This window comes from Loxodonta africana, chromosome 1 (genome assembly GCF_030014295.1).
Source record: "Loxodonta africana isolate mLoxAfr1 chromosome 1, mLoxAfr1.hap2, whole genome shotgun sequence".
NCBI lineage: Eukaryota > Metazoa > Chordata > Mammalia > Proboscidea > Elephantidae > Loxodonta > Loxodonta africana.
In genome coordinates this window covers 1,774,387-1,788,226 of record NC_087342.1, presented here as the reverse complement: position 1 = coordinate 1,788,226, position 13,840 = coordinate 1,774,387, and the positions used below count along the sequence as shown (strand labels likewise).

At 45.6% G+C, this 13,840-nt stretch overlaps 1 protein-coding gene across 4 annotated transcripts in view; it reads left to right on the top strand.

Annotated features, from left to right (window-relative positions):
• Positions 1 to 601: 601 nt before the first annotated feature.
• Positions 602 to 13,840, top strand: part of NEPRO (nucleolus and neural progenitor protein) — a 29,102-nt gene continuing 15,863 nt past the window's right edge. Inside the window, exons 1-8 of one of the 4 annotated variants that reach the window (XM_064279753.1) lie at positions 693 to 862; positions 4,555 to 4,709; positions 5,363 to 5,442; positions 5,854 to 5,985; positions 6,434 to 6,511; positions 7,857 to 8,218; positions 8,541 to 8,602; positions 11,737 to 11,996. In XM_064279753.1, the coding sequence (XP_064135823.1) occupies positions 760 to 862; positions 4,555 to 4,709; positions 5,363 to 5,442; positions 5,854 to 5,985; positions 6,434 to 6,511; positions 7,857 to 8,218; positions 8,541 to 8,602; positions 11,737 to 11,996 (1,232 nt within the window). In that variant the 5' untranslated portion in view covers positions 693 to 759. Of the gene's footprint in view, positions 863 to 1,224; positions 1,779 to 4,554; positions 4,710 to 5,362; positions 5,443 to 5,853; positions 5,986 to 6,433; positions 6,512 to 7,856; positions 8,219 to 8,540; positions 8,603 to 11,736; positions 11,997 to 13,840 lie in introns of those variants that run through there. The other 3 variants (XM_010592952.3, XM_064279787.1, XM_064279799.1) reach the window with 3 other exon arrangements.

The following is a 13,840-nucleotide window of genomic DNA, read 5'->3' as shown; positions in this document are numbered from 1 at the left end:
CTCTCCCTTCCTTCCCGGGAGGTGGCGTCCCCTCTCCCCTCCCCCCTCCTTCCCGGGAGGTGGCGTCCCCTCTCTCCCTCTCGGAAGGATTCGTCCCCTCTCTCCTCCTTCCCGAGGTGGCGTCCCCTCTCCCTTCCTTCCCGGGAGGTGGCGTCCCCTCTCCCCTCCCCCCTCCTTCCCGGGAGGTGACGTCCCCTCTCTCCCTCTCGGAAGGTTTCGTCACCTCTCTCCTCCTTCCCCGGAGGTGACGTCCCCTCTGCCCTCCTTCCCCGGAGGTGACGTCCCCTCTCTCCCTCTCGGAAGGATTCGTCCCCTCTCTCCTCCTTCCCGAGGTGGCGTCCCCTCTCCCTTCCTTCCCGGGAGGTGGCGTCCCCTCTCCCCTCCCCCCTCCTTCCCGGGAGGTGGCGTCCCCTCTCTCCCTCTCGGAAGGATTCGTCCCCTCTCTCCTCCTTCCCGAGGTGGCGTCCCCTCTCCCTTCCTTCCCGGGAGGTGGCGTCCCCTCTCCCCTCCCCCCTCCTTCCCGGGAGGTGACGTCCCCTCTCTCCCTCTCGGAAGGTTTCGTCACCTCTCTCCTCCTTCCCCGGAGGTGACGTCCCCTCTGCCCTCCTTCCCCGGAGGTGACGTCCCCTCTCCCCTCCTTCCCGGGAGGTGACGTCCCCTCTCTCCCTCTCGGAAGGTTTCGTCCCCTCTCCCCTCCTTCCTGGCTTAACTTGGTCTCGCCCACTTCCGCCGTTCGCGGTCCCTCCCCCGCCCCTCAAGATGGCGGCGATGCGGCCGGGGCTGGAGCCGTGGAACCGCGTGAAGATCCCCAAAGCGGGAAGCCGCAGCACAGTGACAGTCCGGGAGCCCGGCGCGGCCCTTGGTGAGTGAGGAGTGAGATGCGCCGGCCAGGGAGCGGCGGCAGCAGGACAGACAGACGTTTCCGGCGGCGGCGGCCGTCGGGCGGTGCACGTGGCCGGGGGCGGGACTTCCTGCGCCCGCGGCATGCTGGGACCGGACTGCAGTCTGCGGGGCGGCCCTACGGGCTCGGTCCTAGTCGGTCGGTCCTTCGCTGAGCCGTGGGGCTAGCGGAGGGCCGGGCCGGAGCGGGGAGGGGTCGGGGCCGGAGCGGGGAGGGGTCGCGGCCGGAGCGGGGAGGGGTCGCGGCCCGGCCCCGCGCCCCGGAGGCCGCTGGGCGGGGGAGGGGTCACCGGGGGCCGCTGCTCCCCCGCGGGCTCCCCACTGCCGCCCCCGCGCCCCTGGCGGAGCCACCCGTCCCATGGACTTCGGTTGCGGGCTCTGCGGCCCTGCAGTTCCTGGTCTCCAGGGTGGGCTCGTCCCCCCCAGCGGTCGCCGGTCGTTGGGCGGCGTCCCCGTAAACCGACGTGGTCACTGGCGCGTGTTGCTATTGCTGTGAACACCCGGTAGTTAGTAGCTCGGCGCCATAGCCAGGTGGTCTGGGTTCGAATCCTGGCTTTTCTCGTTTGCTGGAGCGTGGGGGACTTCCTTAAACTGTCTTCGTTTGCCCGTTTTCAAATGGGGATAAAAATAGTGCCTATGTTGTAGGGCTGCTGAGAAGAGAGTTAATATTGCACGGAAAGCATTCGGAACACTCCTGACGTGCTTTACCCCAACCAAACCCAGTGCCCTCGAGTGGATTCCGGCTCATAGCGACCCTATAGGACAGAGCAGAACTGCCCCACAGAGTTTCCAAGGAGCGCCTGGCGGATTGGAACTGCCGGCCTCTCGGTTAGCAGCCGTAGCACTTAACCACTAAGCCACCAGGGTTTCCTGACGTGGTATGTAAACACTGAAATAATAACTTGTTATTAATACTTAGTACTTGGAACCGACCTAAACCTCGTGTCTTGCCACTTGCCCTCCAATCAATGATACCAGTTTACAGGCTCATCTGCCCTCTTCCTCTCTTCGGAAATTGCTTATCAAGATTTGTACTGGGCGTGAGGAATTTCAGCCCAACAACTACCTCCAAGGAGCGCTAGTGGTGCAAAGGTTAAGGTCTGGGTGGCTGGCTGCTAGTCCAGAGTTCATGGTTGGAACACACCAGCTGCTCTGCAAGAGAAAAGGCCTGGCAATCTGCTTCTTGTTATAAAAGCTCATGAAAAGACCTACACATAGAAACAATCTTTGATGGTTGGGGGGGCGGGGGAGGGAAAATCACTTAAGTAGACAACACATAAGTGGTAACTTTGGTGAAGGGTAAGACTGTACACAATATTAGGGATGTCAGCACAACTTGACCAAGGCAAGGTCAGGGAAGCTTAATAGACACATCCAAACTCCCTGAGGGACAGAGTTATTGGGCTGAGGGCTGTGGGGACCATGGTCTTGGGGAACATCTGGCTCAACCAGCATAACATAGTTTATAAAGAAAATGTTCTACATCCTACTTGGGTGAGTAGCGCCTGGGGTCTTAAATGCTTGCGAGTGGCCATCCAAGATACTCCACTGGTCTCAACCTGTCTGGAGCCAGGGAGAATGAAGTAAATCAAAGACACAAGGGAAAGGTTAGTCTAAAGGACTAATGGACCTCATGAACCACAGCCTACACAACCCCAAGACCAGAAGAACTAGATGGTGCTTGGCTACCACTATTGACTGCTCTGATTGGGATCACAGCAGAGGGTCCCGGACAGAGTAGGAGAAAAAGGTAGAGCAAAAAATCAAATTCACAAAAAAGACCAGATTTACTGGTCTGACAGAGACTGGAGAAACCCCAAGAGCTTCGTCCCAGACACCCTTTTAACTCAGTACTATAGTCACTCCTGAGGTTCATCCTTCAGCCAAAGATTAAACAGGCCTGTAAAATAAACCCCCTGTGTGTCTGTCAGTTTGTCGTACTGTGGAGGAAGACTCATTAACAACCTACGTTATGCTGATGTCACAACCTTGCTTGCTGAAAGTGAAGAGGACTTGATGTTACTTACTGATGAAGACCAAAGACCACAACCTTCAATCCTCACAACTGGACCAGTCAGCAACATCATGATAAATGGAGAAAAGATTGAAGTTGTTAAGGATTTTGTTTTACTTAAATGCACAACACCCATAGAAGCAGCAGTCAAGAAATCAAAAGACATATTGCATTGGGCAAATCTGCTGCAAAGGACCTCTTTAAAGTGTTGAAAAGCAAAGATGTCACCTTGAAGACTAAGGTGTGCCTGACTCAGCCCATGGCATGTTCATTAGCCTCATATGCATGCGAAAGCTGGACGATGAATAAGGAGGGAAGACCTAAGAGGAATTGAAGCCTTGGAATTGTGGTGTTGGCGAAGAATATTGAATATACGACGGACTGCCAAAAGACCAAATCTGTCTTGGAAGAAGTACAGCCAGAATAACAACAACATAAACAATAATACACGTATTTCAACAATGTGTATGAGACTAAATGGGCACATCAGCCCAGAAGCAAGGATGAGAAGGCAAGAGGGGACAGGAAAGCTGGTAAAGGGGAACCCCAGGCTGAGAAGGGGAGAGTGTTGACATGTTGTGGGGTTGACAACCAGTGTCACAAAACAATGTGTGTTAATTGTTTAATGACAAAACTTATTTGCTCTGTAAACTTTCATCTAAAGGTCCCGCGCGCGCGCGCGCGCACGCACACACACACATTACAGCCTACAGAACCCTATGGAGCAGTTCCACTCTGCCTCATGGGGTCCATGTGAGCCAGAATCAACTCCATGGTACCTAGCAACAACAGCAAGTACCCCATCCCTAAGGCAGTACGTCTTAGCTTCAGAAGATTGGGAATGTAAGAGCGTTCTCCACGTCGTCTGTAGAAACCTGCCATTTTGTGACTTCTGCCTCGGGTGCTACTGCTACCCCTGGAGCTGTAGTGAACACATGAACTTCACTGATGGAATCAGGCATTGAGCAAATAATCGTTTTCAGTCACTATGGTGGTTTCTCTTTTGAATATATTCTTAGGTATCTTAAAGTAGTACCCAGATAATTAGTGTTGATTTTTAAGAGTATGAGCTTATTCTGTCTTGCTTATGTGCATAGCAAAATGGGGAATTTAGAGATGTTTACAACATGAGTCACGTGTTCAAGGTACTTGCTATATGGTTGTACACTGAATGCCTGACTGCAAAGTATTCATATCAAAAAACCCAAAACCAAACCCACTGCCGTCAAGTTGATTTCGACTCACAGCAACCCTACAGGACAGAGCAAACTGCTTCATAGGGTTTCCAAGGAGCGCCTGGCGGATTCGAACTGCCAACCTTTTGGTTAGCAGCCGTAGCTCTTAAGCACTATGCCACAAGGGTTTCCATTCATATCAAAGATCATTCAAATCATGACAAGATAAAGAAATAAGTTCTTGTTTACCAGGTGTTCATGATTTTCTGGACTTTTTATTATCTGTCACCATTTTTTCTCTCACCTACTTAGAATAATTACGTTCTTACGATTAAGACTCATTATATTCATTTGTTCTCATCCTTTAAACAAATAAGAAGGCAAGATGCCTCTTTCTGTGCACTTTTTATACACTATACTTGACGTAGAAACATATACTGAGTCCTACTAAAATCTCCGCTTTAGGCCTCTGCGTGGCAGCTGTCATTAAAGAGTGCAGCCTCATCACACGGTTGCTGAAGAGCCAAGCCCTAGATGCAGAAACAGATGTGTTGTGTGCAGTCGTTTACAGCAATCACAACAGGATGGGCCGCCACAAGCCCCATCTGGCCCTCAAGCAGGTGAGGAGGAGGCCCTGTATTTGATACCAACACTGCCATTTGCTCTCGGGTCATTTTGGGAAATCTCAGTGTTATTTGTGATTTATATGTCTTCAGCCCATAGTTGCATGTGAACTTTTTTTTTTTTCCTGATAGCATGTCACAAAATGATTCTTTGTTAGCAAGAAAATATGTTCCAATCAATTCTTGGCCAGTCTTGTTTCTAGTGTGAAAAAAATTCTTTTCGTTACAGGCAGTAAAGAAGTAAGTTATAGTGCCTTTGCTCCTCAGTTCAGAGATACGGTAGTTTGAGCAAAAGACAAAATGTTGGACGTTAAGAAACAGCTGAGTGTAATCAGAACCCTAAAGCCATAAAAAAGGATGAAACTGTGGCTGGTTTATACCGGGTTATATAATCTGATCAGTAGAATAGTAATCGGGTGTGTAACGAGATGTGGTGTAAAGTGGCTTCGTGAAATATTTGGAGCTTAAGACAAAATTAGGCCCTCCAGATCAGAGCTTTAGATTTCTTTACTCTTGGAAAAAAAAGGTATTCTAGGCCATTCAGTTTGTTTTCATACTTTGAAAATCTGTGTCTCTTTGGCTCCTGGGTCACATTAGTGGCCCTGTCTGCCTTCTGTACACAGGAACTTGAGCTGTTCTCCCTCTTTCAGGTTGAACAATGTATAAAACGCTTGAAATCCATGAATTTGGAGGGTTCGATTCAAGACCTTTCTGAGTTGTTTTCTTCCAGGTAAGTGATCCAGTTGCCTTGTGAGGTGGTGGCCTGGAAACTTGATGTCTTGGTCGTGATCTCCCTTTGGACTTTCTCTGCCTTGGTTTTGGAATATAACCAATTACACGTCTGCCGGACAACTCCTGTTTTAATAAAGGCCACTTGGTGCTTTTGGTAATAAATACCCTTCCTCTGGCCTGTGGGAGAGACTGGAGGGACATTGAATTCTGGGCCACAGTAAGTTGTAATGAAGTGTCAGTGGGTTGTTCTGAGCACAGCTACCTCATATTGACCCTGTCTGAGTTTAAAGCAAGTCTGCATTTGAGTTGGAATGCACTCGACGGCGCGGGGGGCGGGGGGCGGGGTTGGTTTATATAAATGCTTTATATTTAAAGATGAAAATAATAATACTTTCCTATTTTTGTCAAGTGAAAAGCAGCCTGTAACTACCAGAGAATGTGTGATTCCCAGTGAACCCGTGGTGGAATTGGTGTTGCTGAAGGTTTTGGGAGCCTGCAAGTTGTTACTCCGCCTGCTAGACTGTTGTTGCAAGACATTTCTGTATCCTTGAAGCAATGTCAAGATCTTCTTCCAACAGGGAATTGTTTGGATATATTTATTAATACTTCTTTTTAAAAGCTAGGACTCTGTGGGAGTTATCACCTGTGGGGAATTCTAAAATGTTGCTTCTTGGCCTCCTTTTCCCAGGAATTCCTGACCAGGCCATTGCCAGAGCCTGCCTGTTTCTATCTAGCATGTAGTACCCTACGAGCGTTAATAGCTATAATGCCTAATCTTAGAAACAAAACCTTAGACGTGGAATGTAATAATGGGGCCTCTGGTAGAGCATGTATTACTTTTTAAGTCTCGGTCCCTTAAGTACAACGTGTTTTAAGGCTTTAATACCTTCAAGAAAATTCTTTTACTTCACATCTATTCTTTCATAAACATAACTTAGAAAACTCAAATTATTTTGGTTTTGTTTTCTAACCTTGACTTGATTCTGCAGCTTGACCGTGAAACACCTTGGTTTGCGAGAATTCATCATTTTAAACCTTGTGATGGTTGGGCTGGTGAGCCGGTTGTGGTACGTACATGCCCTGAAATCCTTTGTTCCTTTTCACCTCTCTGCCTCCGTCTAGGCTTGCCATTCGTAGTTTTTATGTGGGATCCTCAAGGGACAGCGGCTCCCTTTCTTCATCTGATCAGAGTTTATTTGGGGTTATGCCAAAGGACTGGGCTTTGAATCTGAAATCAACCCAGCACTAAACAGCTAAACAAACGTATTCCTAAAATTGTGGTTGGTGCTGTCGGGTCAGCTCTGACTCTCAGTGACCCTACAGGACAGAGTAGAACTGCCTGCCCCATAGGGTTTCCAAGGAGCGGCTATGAACTGCTGACCTTTCGATGAGCAGCTGAGGTCTTAACCACTGTGCCATCAGGGCTTCTAGATTTGGGATCTGCAATACTAAAACGTAGTAGCTGTGATCATAAAGCAACTAGACATTTATGGTGTTCTGGGGCTGGCTGTGTCACTTGATTCTTTCACCCACGAGGTTTCTAATTTTTAATGGCAATGAGAAATACAATTTTGGACTTTCTCTACGTGCTCTAGCATCTTCTCTTCCACCTGAAACAGCACTGCTTCTTGACATATGCTTACTTGATGTAAAGAACTCTGGTAATACTTGAAGACTAAACAGGCCTTCTCTTGCGTGCCTCAGTACGTACCGTGAAACCAATTTGATGGATAACTGGATTCAGAATCTGCCTTGATTTGTAAGGATATCTGTTTGGGGCCATTTAAAACAATTAGGATGATAAGCCCTGATTTAAATGTAAGAAAACTGGGAAAACAAAAATAAGAGAAAATTTGTTCTCTCTTTGGAGGTTGAAAACCTTGCTTTCATGTCTCACTTAATCTGGGTGTCTCAAGTACTGTCTCCAGTCAGCTTCCTTTTATTCTGCTTGTTTTTAATCAGAGTTAACAATGTGACCTGACCCTATTATTTTAAAATGTCCAACATTTATTATTTTCTTTTCTGTAATGAAAATAGCTTTAATTTTTGCTGATTATAATAATAATGCATGCTTAGTAAAGAAGTTCAAACAGTACAGAATAGTATGAAGAACCTCAAATTTGCCGAAAATCCCTCTCCACTCAGAGATAACACGTAAGGTTTTGACGTGCATCCTCTGAGCCGTCTCTCTGGGTCATACTTTAAAATAGTTTTGAGCAACCTTTTGTACTTGGATTTTTCTGTTTGGGCTGAACGAATCAGGCTGTTTGCAGATTTGTACTATAGCGTTTCTTACCTACAGTGGAGGAGCTTGGAAGACATTTATTTTCAGCTTTGAATCTGTTGTGGTTATTATGCAATTTGTAAATTGTAACTACTGGCTAATTCATGAACTCTTGTCTCTTTCTCTAGGGTTCTCTATAAAGGTGTTTTAAAAAGGCTGATTTCTTTATATGAACCATTGTTTGGATTGCTCCAAGAGGTCTCCAGGATTCAACCAATGCCTTACTTTAAAGATTTCACCTTTCCCTCTGATATTGCCGCATTTCTCGGACAGCCCTATTTTGAGATCTTTAAGAAAAAAATGTCTACAGCTTTTGCAACTAAAGGGGTAACTAAGTTGCTGAATAGACTGTTTTTAACAAAAGAGCAACCACAGATGTCAAGTGAAGAAGCCTTACTTAGAATTACCAAAAAAGCTAAACAAATGAAGACCGATATAGAGAATAACGTGGATCTTGGCCAGCCAGTAAGGAGTAAGAAAGCCTGCAGAGGTAATTTGCTTTGATCTAGCACATACTCTGATAAAAGCTGTTGAAATTCTAATATAGTTGTGCATTTCATGGAGAGAAGTTCAGCATCTCCCTTAATTTTAACCCACATTGATTATCTTTGGCAAAGTATGATAATACCTGTTTTCTAAGCTTGAGAATTTAAAGTTGTTTGTTTCTGTTGTTGCTTCATAGTTCTTTGCTTGCTTAATTCTCTTTATTTTATAGTTATTTGGCAAGAAATGTTCTCATGTACTTAAGAGTTTGTTGTAGATTAGAAAATAGAACGCCTAAGTTTTTTATCTGGGATCTTTTCCATTTACAGAAGAGTCGTCAGAATTTGATGTGAGGGCTTTCTGCAAACGGCTGCAACACAGAGCCACTCAGGTTTGTCTGGCTGATTTTAATACAGCTTCTTAGTTTAGATCCTGGCGGTCACTCACCGGTGGTAGGGATTTGAGCTGCTCTTTTTATCCCGAGCTCTAAGCTCAGTGCCTTCTTGGTCCTCAGTGCATGCTTCCGAGTGAACAGATGCGCTTCTATGGGATTTTAATGGCTCCAGTTAATCCAGTTACTAGAATGCCCTCAGAAGCGTTGTAGTCAGAGTGTCGCTAGGATTCTAAGGTGACCCTAGGGATCCGTCACAAGCGTTGGTCGCACTGCGGTTTCAGAGTATGGGCTTTGCAGTCAGGCAGCAGTGGGGGTGGGTCCTGGCTTCGGCATGTACTAGCTGTGTGACCTGATGTACTTTTGTGTGTGTGTGTGTTTTAGGTGAAAGTTTACAGCTCAAGTTAATTTCTCATACAAAAATTTATAGACATATTGTTATGTGTCACTAGTTGCAATCCCTCTAATGTGAGAGCACACTCCCCCATTCTACCCTGGGTTTCTTGTGTTCATTCAAGCAGCTCCTATCCCTTTCTGCCTTCCCATCCTGCCTCAGACAGGAGCCACCCATTTAGTCTCCTGTATCTGCTTGAACTAAGAATCAGACTCTTCACAAGTATTATTTTATGTGTTATAGTCAAGAATGGTTTTAGTTCTGGGCTAACAGAGCATCCAGGGGCCATGTCTTCTGGGGTTCCTCCAGTCTCAGACCATTACGTCTGGTCTTTTTATGTGAATTTGAGTTCTGCATCCTACTTTTCTCCTGCTCTGTCAGGCACTCTCTGTTGTGTTCCCTGTCAGGGTGGTCATTGGTGGTAGCTGGGCGCCATCTAGTTCTTGTGGTCTCAGGCTGATGGAGTCTCTGGTTTATGTGGCCCTTTTGTCTCTTGGGCTAATATTTTCCTTGTGTCTTTGGTGTTCATAATTCTGCTTTGCTCCAGGTGGGTCAGGACCAGTTGATTTACCTTAGATGGTCGCTTGCTAGCTTTTAAGACCCCAGACACCACTCACCAAAGTGGGATGCAGAACATTTTCTTAATAAACTTTGCGATTGACCTAGATGTCCCCTGAAGCCATGGTTCCCAGACCCCAGCCTCATCTACTCTGCTCTTCCAAGTGTTTGGTTGTGTTCAGGTAACTTCTTAGCTTTTGGTTTAGTCCAGTTGTGCTGACTTCCCCGGTATTGGGTGTTGTCCTGCCATTCACCTGAAATGATTCATGTCTACAATCTAGTTAGTGAATACCCCTCTCTCTCCCTCCCCACCCTCGTAATCATCAAAGAATGTTTTCTTCTGCATTTAAACATTTTCTTGAGTTCTTATAATAGTGGTCTCATGTATTTGTCCTTTTGCAACTGTTAACGTAAGTTTCTAGGGTTCTCCATAGCTCTATTTCCTAGTAATGGTATATACTTTATAGGGTTGTGCCAGTTTTAAATGCATGTAAAGTGTTCAACACAGAGTCTGGAGTACGGTAAGCACTTACTTGGTATTAGATATCACCCTTGTCATCACCCTTATTGTCACGAGACTTCTATTCCTTTCTTCCTGTTGGGCTTCAAGCTTTCACATGATTTCTCTCGTTAGCGTCTGTAATTTCTGTTTGTCCAGGACCTAGCAACAGGTAAGTGTATCAGTACCACCCTCTTTGACCTGACAACTACTTGGCTTGTATAACCCTCTGTTGTCTCAAAATCTTTTTCTTCTGGTTTCCTTCATGGGTTATTTCTTCCATTCTATATAAGAATTCTTAATCATTTTTAATAAGTCAGAGTACTTTCTGGAGCCTTTATAAGGACTCATTCTAGCATATTCTGTTCAATTATGAGTTCCAGATGGAGGAATAATAATAATAGCTGATGCTACTTACTCTATGCCAGGCATTGTTCTGAACGCTTTCTGTGTGTTGATGTGTATAATTCTCGCAAAACTCCTGTGAGGCAGGCACTGTTATCATTGTTTCCATATTTCAGATGAGTAAAGTGAGGCATAGAAAGATCAAGAAACTTGCCCAGGCCACATAGCAAATAAGCAACAGAGCTGGGATCTGAATGTAGGCAGTCTGGTTTCATAGTCTCTGTTCTGTACACCAGTCCCCAGAATAGTTTTCTTAACTCTTTGTCTCAGGGAGAACTATGGTCCGTCATGACCCTTGAAACTTCTGTAGCCCATCTGTCTGCTCCTGGGTGAGCTGGTTTTGAAACTGGTGGGTCAGGTCCCTCTATTCATGACCAGTCGTGACCACGTTTTTAGTAATTAGCATTAATGTGCTCACCTTCTTTTAGGCCAAACTTCTCTTCCCCATCACCAAATATTAACTTGATAGGCCTCCACTTTTATATCTAGTTTTTTTAAGGTGAGAAATTTGGAAGAAGGTAGGCTATGAATGAGGGATGGAAACACACATAGAACGTGGCATATTTTCATAAAGAAATAGTAGAAGTTGGTAAAATCCAAACTTGATGATGTAGAAAGATAGGGTTGAAGAAACAAAGAAGATGGGTAAAGTGGAAATGTTGCCTGGTTAAGCATATGTAACATGCATTGGACAGTCCTTTCCTGAGGGCCTTCTCTGCTAGGTGCCCTGTAAGGCCTTACACCTTCCTGTCCTGAAGCATTTTGAATAACATTTGTGACCCATCACTGAGGAGGGTTGCTTAGGATGTAGAAGTGAAAACAAGCTGTGGTCGTCTGGTGGTATAGAGAAGGGCCCCGTTGATGATCTGCCCATCCCCGACAAGTGTTGGCCAATATTTAATCATGTGGAGCTTTATTCTGGTACATATGTTAAATAGAAATGAGCATTAGAATGTTAAGTCCCCTGTGTAAAACTGAATTCATCTACAGATGGGACCTGTCGTAGTACAGAGGGAAGAAAAAAAAAAAAAAAAAACCAAAACCACAAAACTTGTGTTAGGAGCCGTGGAATAAAAATTTAAAAACTAAGTCTTTTAAGACAAAAAGAAAGCTTAGTGAGCAAAAAAAAAAAATTTTCTGTCTTTTTTAAAAGACTGATTATTTTCAAATTTTGATCGTCTTTTCTCTTGTTGGTTAGTTTGACAGCTTTTCCTGGTTGTCATATATTTACAGGTCAGTAACATTCAGTATTGTTTGTCTCATCTTTCCACATTTCAGGAGACCAACTATGAGTTTAAATGTTCTCAGTCCAAAATAAAGGCAACTAAACGTTCTCCTCAGAAAGTAACAGGAACTTCCTGTGTCAAAAGATTTGTGCAAAGATTCCGAGAGGCTGAGACTTTTAGACAGCTTTCTGAAGAAATCCAAATGGTGATTGTATGGTGCAGGAGCAAAAAACTCAAAGCTCAGGCCACCTTTCTGGGTAACAAACTGCTGAAAAGTAACCGGCTTAAACATGTGGAAGCCCAAGGTTATAGGTAGGTATATCACAAAAAATTATATTTCTTTACTTTTTCTGCTGTCGTTTAAGGCAAAAATGTATACATCCTGCTCACCTTTCTTTAAAACAGGATGTCTGTCCAGAGCCCTAGGGGCCTAAGAGTGGGATCTACTCTAACTGCAAGGTTGTTTTTGCTTTGGTGATGTGGACAAGGCTATGTCATACATCACAGGGAGGAAGAAAAAAAACTCAGGTTATTAGCTTTATTCATTTATATTCTTCATCGTTCTGTTTATTCAGAAAACGTTAGAGTGTCTGTTTTGCTAAACCTGGGAAGACCCTGCGGGGATAACTGAGGCCGACCGAGTCCTCCCAGGGCTCTTGCTCTGGTGGGAGAGACGGCATCTGCTGACAGCTTCAGTGCGGCGGGGTGAAGGCTAAGCAGTGGGGTGAGGGCTGGAGAGTGGGGTGAAGGCTGGAGAGTAGAGTGAAGGCTGGAGAGAGTGGGGTAAGGGCTGGAGAGAGTAGGGTGGGGGCTTGGCAGCAGGGTGAGGGCTGGAGAGCAGTGGGGTGAGGGCTGGAGAGCAGGGTGAAGGCTGGAGAGCAGTGGGTTGAGGGCTGGAGAGAGAAGCAGAGGTACTGCCTGCTGGGAGCACACACCAGACTGCCGGGGCCAAGGTCAGCATTAACGTTCACAGGCCCAGGACTCCGTGTATTGATTTCGTCTTTTCCTGTGATTCTCAGATTCACAGAACTGCTTGAGGATGGTTATCTTTGATTGGGAGCCAAATGGCCTGAAGCATTATGTGAAGATAGACATTTCAGAGGTTTATATTTTTTACTGAAAAAATAATAACCATGGGAACAATGTCACACACAAAAGGGTATACAGGTCCTTATTCCCCCTTCACAGAGGCAATCGCTCCGGCCAGTTTTTATGGATGCTTCCAGAAAAACTCCGTGCGGCCACTGTAATTTCTGTAGGTGTAGATGGTAGCTCTTCAGGGCTTTACCGTGGATAAACCACTTTAACTGCCGAAAATCTGTTCAACTTTCTTTTAAAAATTATCGGAAAGATACTCCCTTTTTAGGAAACTGTAAATATATAGTGAGGGTTTTGTACCATGTTTTGATTAAAAGCCAGGGCAGAAGTTGTTGAATGTTCCTAAGGGTTGAATTGCTCAGAGAGGTTTGACACTGGGAACCCTGACAGGCCTGCAGGCATCAGAAAGGGATCCCTTCTAGGGCAGAAACTCAGCCCATGCATCCTGCTCACCCCTGGACTTAAAGTCAGGGTTGGGTGAGGCAGAGGATACGATTAAATACTAACAACAAGGGTAACAAACTGGTGTTTATTAGATTAAATCATTTTTATGCACACCTTACAGACACCATGCTCTTTCATACGGCTCTATTTTGCTGTTTCAGTAATACATTTTATCTGTAATACATCTGACAGCTGGCTTGATATTCACAGTAACTCTGAGGCGGGCGGTATGACTCCCATTTTGTAGACGAGGACTCGGTTCAAGGTGCGAGAACTGGTGATCTAGAACTCAGTTCGGGTCCTTTGATTCCTTTTTTTCATTTTGCCCATTTCTACTCCAGGTATTTCAAAGTCAGTGTTTGTAGTAAGACAAGAAAATGGTTTAGAAACAAAGAGATCATGAATTAGTACGTTATGATGGTCTTCCTCAAAGTTTTACACTTGTTGGAAAAAATAACAGGGGTGGGCGGTGGGCTGAGAGTCCTGGCCATGCTGACCTCTGCAGCTCTGGTCGTCCCCCATAGTGAGGTGGCAGCCCAGTGCTCACGTGCCTTGTGGCAGTGCAGCCTAACCAGAGGCAAAACACCTAAAATCATCAGCTGTCTGAGCTCTGG